The 16,959-nt window shown below is 40.7% G+C and overlaps 1 protein-coding gene across 1 annotated transcript in view; it reads right to left on the bottom strand.

Annotated features, from left to right (window-relative positions):
- The window catches only part of Pip4k2a (phosphatidylinositol-5-phosphate 4-kinase type 2 alpha), a 65,261-nt gene that overhangs the window by 41,593 nt on the left and 6,709 nt on the right, over nucleotides 1-16,959 (bottom strand). The window contains exon 3 of the mRNA XM_048812712.1: nucleotides 4,778-4,930. Within this exon, the coding sequence (XP_048668669.1) occupies nucleotides 4,778-4,930 (153 nt within the window). The remainder of the gene's footprint in view (nucleotides 1-4,777; nucleotides 4,931-16,959) is intronic.

Raw genomic sequence — 16,959 nt, 5'->3', positions numbered from 1 at the left:
ATGTGTATAAGAGACAGGGGGTAATCAGCCAACTTAGGAAAAATTAGATTCCTATTTTTTAAAATGTTATTCTGATGTGGTTTAGCTAATTAGTTGATAATCATCATGTATAAGATCGGAGTTTGTTGTAGTCAAGCAGAAATTTGAAAAAAAAGGGTATTTATACCAAAACATTATATTCCTAATTAAAGAAAATTAAATGAAAGAGATTTATGAAGTATGCTATACATAATATGAATTTTCCAGTGGTCTGAGAGATGATGCTGTCCATTCTTAGCGCAGAGTGGAATCAGGGTAGAATCTGGGCATCAAATAAAGAATAGGGCAAGGGCCCAAAACCTGCAAGAAAATCCTAACTCCTTATAGTTCAAATCTTCATAAACCTACGTCAGTGCAGGGCTTTGCCAGAAACCAGGCCCTCTAGTGGATTGAAAGAGTTAATGACTGACATTGGGATCATTTCAGCATTGGGATATAAGAAGTAGAACACAAGAATGGCAATTAATTATCTTATTCAATCACTTCTACAGCACTTCTTTATATAAGTATGAATTCATAAGCCTGAATTCACCTAAGAGGCACAATACCCAAACAAAGCAGTACTAGGATCCAAATTTTTAGACTAAGAAGCAGAAGTCAAAAGGTTAGGTCACATCATTGGTCAGGGGCAAAACTGGGATGTGATGTTTCCCAGTCTCTGCTCCATACTACCTGCCACACCACACTGCTGGTAAGGATGATTTGTCAGAAAATTAATCCCAAAAGAATTTAGTTGAATAACAAGCAACCTCACCAGATGTTGGTTTTGTGGTAGTTTTAACCCTCCAGAATATAGCTGCAACTGTGAATGTCATTTCACTAAAACAAAAAACAACAAAGGAAAAGAAAAGGTGAGGAAATGGCTATGGAGCAACCAAAGCTGCCAGAAAGTCCATCTAATATGTTCCACAGGAGGGGCCCTCTCCAGAGCCCATCTCCTCTATTGCTATACAATTTGGACAGACTTAATTGCTTGCTGGGGCGTGTCCTGGGCCAGCCCTCGAGACACAGTGGGGAACACATGGCTGAGGATGCTGAGACCTGAGAAGCACAGCTAATTATAAAGTACAAGTAACAAAAAGCAAAAAGAAATAGAAGAATTGACAGTCACCACTGAAGCAGAGGACAGAAGCAGTTTAGACCTACTTTAAGTAAGAATAAAGGCCTAATAGTTACACATCAAATGTCTCTGAGCATCTCAGAACAGAATGAGAGAATGACAAAGCTTGAGAGGACATCCGAGGACTCCAGATGGGAGGCCTGTGTTTGGGCAAACGGAATCACATAAGGGCGTGTAGACTGAGCTTCCCTCCATGCACTAGTTATCAAAACCTTGCCTGGAAGTGCTTTTGAGAAGAGCAATTGAAGAATATTCCATGGAAGCCAGTCTGATGGAGGGTCAGGTGGCCAGTGAGCATTGTTTCCCCGCCTCTCTGCAGAGCTGTGTTCACTAAATAAAAATGACATGTCACTGTGGTTTTAGCAGTCCAGACTGGTGATTATTTTTTAAAAAGATCTATAACATTCTTGTGTGTTTTGCAGCTTGTGGAAAGGATGTTGTTCATAGGATTGGATGTCCTGTGTCTTCTCTGGGGAACTCCCTGGAGACAATCCTGTTGGATTTTATATCAAAAATAGTTGTTTGTAATTCTCCTTAGCAACAGAGTGCAGCTAACTCAGGTTGCTCTTTCTTTGCTGCTTCGGAAGCTTGGGTCACATTAGTGGCCCTCAGAGTAGCAGTCGTGCTACTAAGACTCTTCCAGGCTCCAACTTGTTCCTTCCTACATTCTATTTTTCCCTTTTCTCCCCCATTTATTCTATCTTGTATTTCAAACCTTCTTGAAGGCTACTTTACATCGTTCTGGAGTAAATACCTGAATAAAACAGGTAAAGGAATGAAATGTAGATGAGAAAATTGAGTTCAGAGATTGTTGACACAACAGGTTCCTAACAAGGTAGGATCTATGTCTCCTGATTTCAACTTAGTGTCCTTTAAGTAAATTGTATTAATAATAATCATTCTCAATCATCATGAACTTTTCAATAATATTTAAAATATTCTATTTTTAAGAAGGCAAAAAATAGATATGGGCTAAATGAGACTTTCTGAATCAAAAAAAAATACCCAAAATAACGATTTTGTAGAAGTGGTACAAAAAGAAATCTTTAGCACTTTATAGCTCCTGCAGTGTGCCAACAGACTGGTCCCAATGTGTTCTGTGACACTGGGGGTATGTCTAATCTGTAATGTTAGGTCAGAGTAAGTACCCCAGAGAAAACATTTCAAACTGTGATTTCTGTAACATCAAAAGACTGTGAACTCAAAAGTTGTCATCAAGAAGTGGCTACCTGAATTGTGTGTCACATTTTATTAGAATGGTGTCACAGCTCTTTGTCAGAATAATATGTTCTCATGAGTCATGAGATATTGCTTTGCTTTGAATGCTGTGAGCCAACTGAAAGGAAGTGTAAAAAGATTGTGTGAGTATGCATCAAATTCAAGAGCGGGGAACTTGAACATGAAAAATGAACAGGTGAAGAGTTAAAAGCTGCAACCTGCAATTTAATTCATTCAGAAGCCAGTGCCTTGGTGTCTTCCCTCTGGTAGGTACTCTCTGAGCACTTTAAATTCCCTTTATCATAGGCAATAGCCTGAGCCTGGCAGAACAAATTTCAAAGGCAATAAATGCTATAAAAGACATGTGAGATGTTAAATGAATTTAGAAACTGACTAATGCTTTTAAGAAAATAAATCAGAGGCGGTACCAAGTTTACAGAAACAGAACGTGGCTCAAAGATTGTTATAGACTTCAGTGCAAGTAAAATGCCACTGATCACATTTGCAAAGACTGGAAGAATAGCACTGCCAGGAAATAATGTGTAGTATTTGAGCATGAAGCATGACCCAAAGTAATACTTTTAAACAGTCACAAATACAAATAAGTGCTGCCTTCAAAGTAGATATTCTGAGAAGCTGATACTTAATAATTGTGATGTGCTGGGAGCCATTAGCCAAGTAGGTATGACAATTTCCTTGCCAGCGTACCCCATGTTGCAGTGACATTGAATGTAGGTGACCTTGCTCAAGGACCAAGGCGGATTAGGGCGTTCCCGGTTTAGGTTCCAGGTTTAAGGTTTAAGATTATTCCTGCTGGGAATAGGGCGTATCCTGCTGCCTGAGTTCCCCTTGAGTTCTCACGGGATTCAGACAGTATATTTTGGGAGACAGAAGCCCAGTGGAGGTGGATTTGGGCAGAGAACGTGGATTTCCCCAGAACGTGTTTGTATACGGCTGGTGTGAGTTCGGGAATAAAGAGTTGCTGTTTGAATCTACAAGCTGTGTGGTGGCTCGTGATTGTGTGCCCAGCCAGACTGCGGCAGTGATGGTTTAAAGTCTTTGAGCATTGTCCTAATGCAGTCAGGGCTTGAAGCACTTTATTTTGAATATTCTCTGTGAAAGACAATCTTTACCTCTAAGGAGAATTTGGACTCTGCTATGGATTGAATATTCGTATCCTCCCAAATTCATTATGTTGAAATCCAAATCACCATTGAGAGGTAATTAGGTTATGAAGGTGCAGTCCTTGTGATGGAATTAGTACCCTCATTGGAGGAGGTAGCAGAGAGCTTTTGCTTTCTGTTCTTCCTTCCATGTGAGGATACCATAAGAAGGCAGCCATCTACATGCCAGCAAGAGGGCCTCTCCAGAATCTGACCATGCAGGCACCCTCATTTCAAGTTGCCAGCTCCAGAACTGAGAAGTAAATTTTTGCTGTTTAGTCCACCCAGTTTATGGGATTTTGTTATTTCAGACAAAGGAGACTAAGACAGACGGTGTGTGTGTGTGTGTGTTTTCTGTGTGTTTCAAATACCAGTTCTAATCATCTAAGAATGATGCCTGTAATATTGCAGCAATGGTCATATTCATGCCATAAGACCACAATTTCTCAAGATGACTTATTGTTATATAATAGACATTATCTTGATAACAGTGCGGCTGCCAACACATCCACCATATGCTCAGCTCCTACTGTGTGACAGATACTGTGCTAAGTACTTGGTATTCATTCCCATTTACTTTTCAGGACTCTGCGGTTAGGTGTTAATACCCTTAATGTATAAATGAAGAAACTCAGTCTCAAAGTCCAGAAATCAGTCAGTAAGTGATAAGGCTGAGATCTGAACCCAAGACGGTCTGGTAGTTTCATTCTGAAGGGCAATTACAAAGGGATAATATTTAGGAATGAAAAGGGGCAAGACCTAGACCAATACACCTACAATTGGAGAAATTCCTCCACAGTAGAATGGGGCTATTTGGTGCATTTTTCTAGAACTCTGACAGGAAGGAAAAGTGGGAGCAGAATGAGACTTGGAGATGTAGGTGGATTAAAAACTCAGAAGTCAACATTTAACTTCTGGTACAGGCAAAATCTTCTGGAAATTTTCCAAATCTTAAGCAGAATGATTTGAAGACCAGTGGTGATCACTGAAGCGATCATACAGAAGGGTATTTAGGAAAAGCATTATATACATAATGACCTCTATAACATACACAGTCTTAAACATGAACTGTCAGGAATCTGGCCACATTCCCTTTAGAATAATGGGTGACAGGAGATTTTTATGTCAAACACATCTCATCATTTCCTAACTACATATTGAGACCTTTGGCCTTGATGACACTTGGGCATGGATGTTAACCTTCTCAGAGATTCACATACAGATAAAGAAAAATTACCTGGTGGTATTTCTTCAGGATGTTGTGCATCTCGGCCACGTCTTCACTGGTAATGGTCTTGATGACATATCTTTTGTCGTAGGAAGTGTGAAAACGTGCCCCACTGCGTGCCTGGGAGTCGTTAGGAAGGGGTGCACTTCTGGTCAAGGAATTCTTCCCGGTTAGGGAAAGGGGGAAGAGGGAAGAAAATTGGTTAGAGGTGGGGATTTCTGATGCCCAAGTAATTTGTTGTGATAGCAACATTTGTGCTTGGAAAAAGTTGACAAGCAGGCTGACACTATTTTATATTCATCGTAACTCAAACTGCAAGTCTTTCAAATGAAATGGAAACAGCTTGGGCAAGTACTGTGATTCCAATATTCTCAGAGCAGGCTGATATCTAGAATTAGGGTCACAGTTACTTTATTCACCTTGCTGTTCTTTTCAGAATTAGACATGACTCGAATTTTTCTTCTGGATAAGATTAGGTTCCAGTTATGAAAGAAAATTTCATAGCCACCAAGCATTCCCTTACATGACGAGTGTGTACCAGCATTTTGCACAGGGCACTTCTCCCCATTCTGATAAGATTCATTTGCAGTGGTATCATTATCACCATCCTTTGGTAAGTAAGGAAAATGGGACAAGAGAGGTTTAGTAACAGGGCAAAGGTCACACAGCTAATAAGGGAAGAGCTAGAATTCCAGTTCTGGTATGGCTGGTTCAGAGATCAAGTTCTCAACTAGTAAACTATGCTGCCTAAAAAGGAGGAAGGAACCTCTTATTCTATAAGAGCTTCTCAGAAGATTCCAGATGGGTCCATCTTCTACCCACCCTTCTTCTAATGTTTCTGAGCACTACTGATGCCCTGGAGGGTGAACAGGGAAGGCCTCTGAGTAGGACTCTCCTGGCATTATTTCATTACGGTGTCTCATTTGTGCTGTTGACACTAGCTAGGGACATCTACCTCTTCTCCCATAAGCAACTTCCCTTTGTGTCTCCTCTTCTGCAGAACCTCCCCACCTTTCCCCATCTTTCTGATATTGGTCATTAGATTAGTGGAAGTAACAAACTCTGGCACCTGAGGAAGTCTGTCCTTCATTGCTGCTAACTGTGCTCTTGTGCTGGGCCTCATTGAACTACATGTGGGATTCAAAGGCAACTTCCTCTCTAAAAGTGGGCATTCAAAGGCCAGTGAACCCAATGTTGTCTAGTTCAGGGAACATGACACCCTTGTTTTGTTGTAGGAAGTGTCACACTTCCTACAACAAGAGGAAGGTAGCATCTATGCCCCATAGATTTCAAGGAAAGTGTTCCTTGCTATCTTGTATATTGAAGACTCCTTATCCTTTCCTTCCTTTCTAGATGAAATCCAGCAGTGTCCAGCTATCTAAGGGAGAATCAAATTACAGTGGCCCAGAAGCTCATGGAGGCCCTAGATTTGAAGGGGGCACTCTCAATTCTCATGAGCTCATTCTCAATCCTTGGGATGTGTCCTGGCACTGCCACAGTAGTCTGTTACATTCTATGACAGCCCACCTCAGATCCGAGTGCAGGCAGGTGCACCTGCCAAAGTGCAGAATGGAGAATGTCAATTAACCAAATCTGCTTTCCTTAGCTCATTAGAAAACTTAAGATGAAAAAAAAATCAGTGTTAACTCCCAGTGACTTTAACCAGCAGGATTTGAGAGTGTTAAATTATTCCCAAGACAACTGAAATTCATTGAGAATGAGGAAAAGGATTTTCAGGATGAAAATGACTATCCTCAGATGAACATTATTTTTGTTCTTAAAAATTTTCCCTTTGTATTTCCTACTTACAATAACAAGGAAGAAAATCAAAGTGAATATCCTCTTTTGGAGATTTAAGTGAGTTTCCCCAAACCTCTCCAATTGTTGCTCTTTTTAATTGTTTTACTTTCTCATCCCAAACACCAATTTGCAAAGGGGCATCTTCTGCAAATAAAACAAGAACTTCAGGAATTGTAAGACTTAATTATCTTCAGGCATAAAATAAAAGCTGGAACAATCAACTTTCATGAAAGCCAGGTGGAACAGACCATAAACTTTGTAAAACTGACAATTCATGTAAAATAACTTTTTAGGGGGGTGGGGAATAGTAAGGGATAACTGTATTTAGCCAAGATGGAATTACAGCAGCACCTGTCTCATAGCTCATCTTTTTGAACATCTTAGATAAGAAAGTAAAATGTTCTCTCATGGGCCAAGGGGGAGAATAAAATGGAAAGCAGTATCACTAGTCCTTTTCAATAAAGTTCAATGAGCAACTGAACCTGGGACCACACTAAAATGCAGATTCTGATCCGAGAGGCTGGGGTGGGGCATTTTAAGAAGTTGACAATGCTGATCGTGGTGGTCTGTGGACCACATGTGAGATACAAGGGTCTACTGAATTGTGATAGTGTCTCATCTGGCACATAAGGATCAGAGTGTAGTGTATTCCAGGCGTTATAATGACACACTTATCTGCATTAATGCCTTTCCCATTATATTCTCTCCAACTCTGGTTTGGTTAAAATGAGGAACTTTATAAATTCATGGCATTCACTGTATTCATTAAGTAAACATTTAATAAAGTTGACTCCTCCCAAATTCTTTGCCTTCAATTTCAAAGACAAAGTTATAATCAATTAGTTCAGACTTTGCATTAGGATACTGGCTATGTTTTAATCCTTTTTAAAAAATTTATTTGTTCTAATTCGTTATATATGACACCAGAATGCAATTTAATTCATAGTACACATATAGAGCACATTTTTTCATGTCTCTGGTTGTACACAAAGAAGAGTCACACCATTTGTGTTTTCATACATGTACTTAGGGAAATCATGTCCATCTCATTGCATCATCTTTCTTACCTCCATTCCCCCTCCCTCCTACCACCCTCTTTGCCCAAAGTTCGTCTATTCCTCCCATGTTCCCCCTACATCCCCCATATGAATCAGCACCCTTATATCAGAGAAAACATTCAGCATTTGGTTTTTTGGGATTGGCTTACTTAACTTAGCATTATATTTTCCAGCTCCATCCATTTACCTGCAAATACTATGATTTTATTGTCTTTTAATGCCGAGTAATATTCCATTGTGTATATATATATACTACATTTTCTTTATCCACTCATCTACTGGAAGGGTATCTAGGTTGGTTCCACAATTTAGATATTGTGAATTGTGCTGCGATAAACACTGATGTGGCTGCATCCCTGTAGTATGCTGTTTTTAAGCCCTTTGGGTATAAACTGTATCTGATTCTGTGTCAACGTTTGTTCTTTTTAGTAATCCCTTCAGAAGTCTCAACCCACAATATGTACTTTCAGAATGTGGGAAAAAACAAAAACAAAAACATTTTAAGGCTCCTGGTTTTCAAGTAATCAATGCAATTTTGTCAAAATTTAGAATGTACCTTTCATTTCACTATTAACATAAAATATATCAAATTTAGTAAAAACATCATCTAATAGACAAGTGGAATATAAGATGAGATAATGCAATTTTACATAAAATGCCTGATCCTTGGAATGACTCTAAAGCCTGGAAAAATCATCATTATTTCATATTTATTCGCAACATTACTATGAGGCAGGAGAAGCCAGGTGCAGTTTTCTATTTGATGATAAAAATCTGGTTTACAGTGGAATCACGTACAATGTCTGAGATTCCTGCCTAAGGCTTCCTCTGCGGTAACAAAACAGCCAATTGGCAAAGATAAGACCAAACTTTTGCTATTATGAAACACCATAACCATCAAATTTTTGTAGCCTTTGGAATAAGGTAAAGTTATGTTTTAAAGGCAGTGCAGTAATAATGGTCAGGAACATAGAACATGCTCTGCCATTCATTCTATCTGCCATTCATCAGCACTTGCTTATGTTCTTTAGCCTCATTGATCCTCATAGACAATAATAAGCCCAGGAAGATGGCAGGCTAAATTGGAACTCACATCAGATCTTTAATAACTCTAAAAATGTATTTACTCTAAGACAGCTCATTGCTCTCCTGGAAGGCATGGACCTTGAAGGTGACTCAGTACATGTTTCCCTGGGAGAATTCAGTGAGAAGACAGGACACCATCATCTTAGGCCATTCAGGCCAAGGTTACAGAGAAGACAACACTAGTTCTTAGAGCTGCATGAAAATAATACTTCCTTGGGTCCAGATGCATTTAGGACAACTTTGGCAAGAAGGAGCACGTGGGCAAAGGGAGGAAGGAGGTCTGTGTGTTAAAAGTGGTCCTTGCGCTGCCTCCCCACAGCCTGCTACCTAGCAGAAACTGCATATGAAACTCCTCAGGGTGCTCTGTTCTGTCCCAAGGAAGAATGAGTCACAGCATTGTACAGGATGCTTGGACAAGGTGGGACAGCAAGAAGGGGAGGGGAGGCTTGAGGGAAGCAGCCTGGAGGTGACCTTCCGGCACTCCCCAAGAGTCTTGCCATGTGTAATTAAATATCCTAACCAAAGAGTATTAGAATTGGAAGCAATCTTAGAAATAATTCCAAACCACTTAACTTAGATAGTAAAACAGAGACCCAGAAAATATGAATGACTCGATCATTTTAGCTTTTTTTACTGTATCAACTGGGATGATACACATGGAGGGGCCAGGTCCTACAGTCTGCTGGGCAGCATGATGGGAGAGTTGATGCCAGTTTTTCCATGGTGACAAACACCTTCTAATACCAATATAGGGTGTGAGTCAGCTGGCAAAAACCCAAACCTGTCCTTATGTTTTCAATTTTTCCAAGTAAAGTGTGCAGAAAATATCATTAACAACAGCTAATGTAATCCAGAGTCCTTTACTTACATTTTTATGAACCTGTGTACCAAGCTATCATGATTCTAGGGCTGTTTATTGCTTGACTGTAACTGAAGGGGACAGGAGTAGGAGCTGTCTTCTCTCTAGGCAAGAGCTGAGACAGATGTGTGTTTGTGGAACAAGGCTTCAGGACAGAAAATACTGCTGCTGAGCCCTGGGCTTGGAGTCAGAGGATTCATGCAGCGTGAAGACAGGGCTGAAGGGTGCCTAGTGCTCAGTACTTCTTAAAAGTCTTGTCGATTGTGGAGACAATGTCAGCCCTAAGAATTCTTCACATTTCTGACCATGTGGCATATTTCATCATGTCTATTTAATTAGTTCACATGGTCTAAGAATTGGTGGAGGTTTTCATTCCCCTTCCACCACTGGCTTCTATCTTTAGAACAATATCCCATCCTCTGCCTTTCTTTGCTCAGAACTGCATGGGTTATGCTGGCAAATGATGGCAAGAACCTAAGTAATCTTTTACAGCAGGAATGCTGAATTCCAGGTTACTGTCCACAATACTAAGCTGGGAAACAAACACAAACAAAAAAGAACCAGGGAAAGCAGGTAAAATGAAATCAACAAGCTAGTTCGAGATCTACGTGAAGAAACAAGGTCAAGCAGAAGGCAACATGAAAAAAATTCTTTCTCATCTTAATCTCTGGATTTAAAAGACCAAGCCCCAGATTCAAATCTGATCCAATCAAGGCATAAACAGCACCATTTGGTTATCTTCAAGATAATTTCCCATTTTTAAAGTAAAATATTCAGAAGTCTTTACCCTCATTTGCCTGTCTTTATGAGACAATTGCCAGATGAAATCACCCTAAGAAATCTACCCAAAATCTGAAAGATCTACTCTCATTAAAAACTAAATTCCTTATCATGGACACAGCTTAGAGAAGTACGTTCTGTAACAGAGTGACATTACTTGAACTCAAAATCTGGGATTCTGGACCTATCAGTTCAAAAGTGATAGCAGGAAAAAAAGAAAATAATGTACTTATGAAAAAAAGTGATAGTAATAAGTTACTTTCTAAAGCTCTCAATAATAATAACCTACCTTTTAAAAAGGGAATTTAAAACATTCTACAAAGAAGTTTCAAGCTGAAAATTACCAGCTTATACGATCTTCCTTCTATCCTTGGCCTCACTGCCCAGCACCCTTTCAAACCACAGGGAAAGAGTAGATACAGTAGGGTGGGGCCTGGGAGGAGGTGAGCAGAAGGTGAGGGATAAAGATCACAGTCCCACAGCAACAAGTTAAAGTCAGGGGCTCCAGGCCCCTCACCAACCCCCTCCCCTACACCCCTTATTCTCATCTGATTATCTGTGAGGTAAGACAGCTGGAGTGAATGGTTTCTAAGTTTCCTAGTTGCTCTTCTAATTATTCAGCATTAGTTACCTTCTGTCAGTTCGCAGACATTTAGAAATGGACAATGATTTACTATTTGTTTATGGGACCAAGATGCTGATGATAAGTGTAAATAAACAAACTGCAAAAAAGAAAATCTATTCATCAGTGACTCCTTTCCTTCTATACATTTGATAGTTTCATATTACAAACTATATAATATGACCACTCAGTCCATTCCTTAAATTCACTTGTTCAGAGTGGAAATGGTACAATTATAATCTGCCTTAATAAAAAGGTATCCATGGCTGGAGCTGGAGCTCAGTGGTAGAGCGCTTGCTTGCCTTGCATGCGTGAGACACTGGGTTCAATCCTCAGCACCACATAAAAATAAATAAAAAATAAAATAAAGATATATTAAAAAGAAAAGGTATCCAGAATCAGTATGGGGGGGGGAGTCTCTTATTGAATATAAACTAATTTCAAACTCAAGCACTCTTCTTCATTAATAGCTTTAACTGAGATAGAGTTCACATAATATACCATTTACCTATTTACAGTACATGATTCAATCATCCTCAACACATTCACAAACTTATATAAATATTGCCACAATCATTTTTAGAACACTTCATCTCTCCCAAAAGAAACCTCAAGTTCATTTGTAGTTACTCCCATTCTCTCCCCCATTCCCCCACCTAGAAGCCACTAGTTAATTTACTTTCTGCATCTGTGAGGCCCTGGGTTCAATCCCCTGTCTGGATATTTCATACCAAAGTAGTCCTCAGTACACAGGTGTATGTGATTGGCCCAGACATTCCTCTTGCAAGGCCCCTAAACACTCATCCCCCACCAGGTGACCTACTTGTAGCTACAGTCCCCCACTGTCTCTGGGTAAGCAAGGTGACCCTGTGGGTGCTCTTACTTCAGTCCCTAGATGTGACTGTAGTAGACAGTAAATGCCACTTTGAAGGACTCTCCGAGGCTTGCTGGGGAGCAGGTGGGGGAGAAGAGGACAAAGTGAATGGTTGGACATAAGTTCAAGTTCTAGGAAAGAATTACTAGGTGCAGGACAGGTGAGAATATGACCGCTCAATCCATCTTGGCCTGACTATCCTGCAACCTGGCATGTAAACATCTGGCCTTATGACATCCTACTTCAAACCTCAACAGCTGTGTTTGAAGCTCTGATGCCATGCCGGCCCTCAACAGGAAATAAAGGAAGATAATGAGATATGAAGCTCCCTCTTTGATGGCCTTCTTACATTTATAATTGGAAATTTATTGTCCCTAAGAAAAGGATAAATGGTGCTGTCCATTCCCCCTCCTCTAACAGTCTGCGTGGAAAATGTTTATTTCCGCAGTGGGAGGTCCAGGATTAGTGGAGTCTCCAGAAGGGTGGAGGAAATATAAAGGTCAATTTAATTAGCTCATTCCTAAGGCCAATCTTTTATACCCCTCATAAAAATGTCCCGATTTAGCAACTGTTACATTCTCCTGTACTTTTTTTAGTACCAAGCATTCTCCACATTTAATTTTCTTGAACTAATCATAGTCTTGCATATATAGATTTTCTCCCCATTTTGATAGTTTGTACATTTGACTAAAAATCACATGTGAAAAGTTCTGTTATTCAAAGGAAAGACCACCATTGGAGTAAGAGCATATGTCAACATTGTATACAAGAACCTAAGTGACAGTCATGTACTCACTTGACTTAATAATAGATTCAGAGATCTGACAGCTTAGCTGGGAGGGACTCAGCATTATGTTTTTCTCCCTCATTTTGCAGATGAGGAAACCTAGACCCCTGAGGGCTAGGTCAATGGTTTAAGGTCACTGAAGACCTGAGACTCCACTGGGCCTCTAACTCTTAGGAAATGTTCTTCTCCCCAACCATGTTACCTGTTTCATGGACTGGAAACCTGGAAACCAATCACTGTCCTGCTGACAACTCAGGATTATGATTACATGCTTCAAATCACACAGCCTGGGAGATGGGAGTGACTGCCCAGAGAAGCCTGATTTCTGGTTTTACATTTGACATCTCTGAATGAGCACAGATGGTCTTCTGACCTCGTCAGAGAGTTAAAGACCAACATGCTAACTTGAACATCGTCATCAAGGATTTATTCAATGCACACTGTGTTCAAAGCCCTGTGTTAAGCTCTTAGGGGAATTTCAAAGAAAGCCTGAGCTGTGATCCCAGGTGTAGAATGGCTTTCATTATAGAGGGGAGCAAGACACAGAGCAATCTAGTGCTTATCAATAATGAAACAACTTATCAGAAAAGAAAAAAACATAAAAATGAAAGGTAATGATCAACAGAGAAAGCAGCAGAGTTGCAGGAACTTCATGGAGTACCATGAGATCACCTTTTAAAATTTCAGAGCTACTTAACTATGGAGATTAAAACACAGGTCCCCAAGAGAGACAGGTCCCCAAGGCTCATGAAAAACAAACATGCATTTAACTTGATAGGAGCACCTAGTGAGAAGGATGGCTGACTGTCAGGTCTTGGGTCCACAGCATGAGGTGCAATCCCAAGCAGGTTCAGGGCAGGAAATACAGGCAGACAGGAAGTGTAGGCTCATAGGTGGGGGCAGTCTGTGGTGGGGCTAGTAATTTGTTCAGCTTGCAAAGAGGAGGAGAAAAAGCACCAGAAAAGTCTAATGACGCTGACAGGCAGTGAGAGTAATCCTGTGGGTTTTAGTCCAGGAGCATCTTTGCTCAGGGCAGAGCTGCCTTCCAGGGCTCACTGGGAGGCACAGAGTAGCTAATCCAAGAGGACAAATGTGAACAATGAGCAAACCCAGTGACAAAGGAATAAAAGAGCATAGACAGTTCAAGGAGCAAGCACATACAGGGTAGTGAGCATGCTGGTATGATTTTAAAGAGACAGGACCACAGGGGACTTCGGTGACCATGTCAGTGCCCATCCTTCCCATGGCAGGGCTTCTGTTCCTCACCCTGTCCTGACCACCAGCCTCATGGGGGCATCTCACAGTCATTTCCAGAGCCAAGGTGTCAAAAACTCAACTTCCTCCTCCTCTCTATCCCACCCTCGATCTTCCTTCCCTCTGTGATCTGAATTAATGCTCCCTCAGCTGCTCTCCAGTCCCCCAACTCAATGGCTCCTGTTCTAGGCCCCTGAGAGCCATCAGTCTCCCCTCCAACCTGGCAGTTTACATGTCTTAGTTCTTGTGAAGCCGCTCTCTGCTTTAGGGTGTTGGTGACAAGTGCCCTGGCCCTGTCAGGTATGCCTCCTCCTACTCAGTGCAATACGCCACAGTCTCCTAACGTCTGTATCTCTACATATAACCAGTCAATCATCTCTAGAAAGTACAGACCTCATGTCATGGCTCCTCCCCTGCGCAAAATCCACAGGGCTGTTAGCTGGCTGCAAAACAGGGTTGAGGTCTTCAGCCCTGTTCCCATGTGAGTCTGGCTTTCCCCCAGCTTTGTCTTCAATTCCACCGCCATCCAACTGCTTCACATGTATGAGCTCTGTTACCCCTATTATGGCCCCTTGGCCCCTTCTCCCTTTCTTCCATAAATCTCTCTTGAGGGTCTGTCTCTGTGCTAACCACTGGGAAGGCAGCCTGGAAATAACAGCCACCATCCCTGTCTTCAGGCAGTTTAAAGTCAATTTGAAAAATCTACATTTGAAGAACATTTTTTATTTGATAGACTTAATATTCCAGATATAGCAGCAGATTTCCCCCCTCCAAAGGTTAGAATTCACTGAAAAAAATAATGCTTTAGAATTTGAAACTTGAAACAAGGACCTCAAAAGTTTAAACTGTTAACTTTTAAAATTAATCATTTTAAAATTAGAATTCTTGGTTACAAAAACAAAGAAAAGGCATCAAATGCGAATAATGAGGGATTCTAATTCAGGAGGCGCAGTAGGGGAAATGTAAACCTGATATTATCCAACACAATGAACAAGAGGGCTCAGTTTCAATTATGTGGTGTATTTAGGTTTAATAGCTGGCTCCGACCTGCAGAACTTTTTGGTTTATGGTGGGCAACCCTCTCTGCATCTCAGAAATGAACTGAAGCCTCCATCTGATTTCCCAAGAGGAAATGTCACAAGGGGCTCTGAAATCCTGCATGGCTAAAAAGAGGGGCATAGCTTGAAGAACATTAAAAATTTTAATGCCTGGTTTTCTGTAAATCTCTTTAGCAGCTAATATAGAATCCATCAAAGTGACTGTTTCACTCTTCTGTGTTCCCTGGAACGTCTAGCACAGAGCCTGGCATGCACCAGGTACAAATAAACACACACTGAGCTGATAATTGCGCGTGAAATTATGATGGAAGAGACCAGGTCTTAAGGTGGCAGTGGCATGGCAGAAATAAAACTGCAGCAATGGTAACAGTGGAGGCAGCCAGGGCAGCATTCATCCTGAAAAAAGGGCCATGTGGAGTCACAGTGGCCAAAAAACGAGATGAACATAATTCAACTCTGAGCATATTACAAACCAATCTTGTTACTTTAAAAAAGTACTAATTGTTTTGGAGAAAGTTCTGAATCTAGAAGCACTAGGTACACACATGCAGAGGTTTACACATCTACGTTAGATGGTACTGTTATTAATGATGAATATTCTAGAATTATTGTTTGAATTTGTCTTCAATAGCAAGGAAAAGAAATTTTTGTTTTAAAAGATAATCAAGAAATCAAAACAGGAAAGACACAAATGTTTACTGAGCTAGCAGGAAAGTTTTTCAGTTCCTTTCAAGAAGTTTAAGATGACAGATAGAGCTCAATTAGGTAGGCAGATTACTATGGTCTACTTTTATTAGAGTGACTTCCATTAATCAATACTGACATTTTTCAGGTGCAACAAAAAGGCATTCACACAAACAAGTCCAGCCCATTTACCCTTTTGATTTAAACGAAAAGTCTGAATACAAATTGAATCAGATGATGAAGCTCCTTAATGCTACATTGATTTTAAGTTGCTTGTCCAAAATGCAAGTGTTTCAGAAAATGAACACAGAGTTGTGCATCCAGAACTCAGGAGCAGTATAAGTGGCCAGTGGGAGGCTCTGCTCAGCTCTAGGAGGGAAAAAGGAAACTGCTTCTATTCAGTGCTCACGTGCCAACCCACATCTGCTGCTTGGAACTGGCCCTGATGAATGGACCGTGGGCCCCTCTGGTCCACACCTGCCTTCAGCCTTGGCCCCTGCAGTGCACAGGGCCTATAAGGTGTGATTCCATGCCTTCTTTTTTTTTTTTTTCCAAACCAGTAGCCAACAAACCGGGTTAATCTCCACATTTACAATCTTGTCTACAGTTGAAGCTCAAGGGCTGCTGTCTTGGGAAGTACAGACACTGGGAAAGGGAGGTAGGATGGGGGAGAGAAGAAAAGTGTATAGGAGGTTTACTAAAGCTACTTTGAACACCCACTCTTCCTCCCTCCCTCCCCCCCACCTCTCTCTCTCAAATAGAAACACAGTTGCCAAAGAAAAAGCCACAATTTAAATACCAAAAGCAGTGAGCAGAGCTGAGGCAGGGAGGGGTGCTGGGATGGTCAATCACACTCACACCCACTCTCCTCAGTACTGATCTCTCAAGCTAAGAGTTTAACAGACTTGCCAATTAGTTACTTGTGAATCATCCTCCACTTGCCTCATTTCCCTTCAAAGTTTGTACTCAGCAATTTGCACTTACTTAAATACCAACTTATACCGTTTTGTTTTCAGGGGGAAATAGTAGCATCTTAGTATTTCAGCAACCAAATTGGTCATTTTCAGAGTTTCAAAACTACTTTTTTTTTTTAATTTATTTTTTTTATTGGTTGTTCAAAACATTATAAAGCTCTTGACATATCATATTTCATACATTAGATTCAAGTTGGTTATGAACTCCCAATTTTACCCCAAATACAGATTGCAGAATCACATCGGTTACACATCCACATTTTTACATAATGCCCTATTAGTAACTGTTGTATTCTGCTACCTTTCCTATCCTCTACTATCCCCCCTCCCTCCCCTCCCATCTTCTCTCTCTACC

Source organism: Marmota marmota, unplaced genomic scaffold (genome assembly GCF_001458135.2).
Source record: "Marmota marmota marmota unplaced genomic scaffold, marMar, whole genome shotgun sequence".
NCBI classification, from domain to species: domain Eukaryota; kingdom Metazoa; phylum Chordata; class Mammalia; order Rodentia; family Sciuridae; genus Marmota; species Marmota marmota.
Note: the sequence above shows the minus strand (reverse complement) of the source record. Positions and strands in the feature narration are given on the sequence as shown.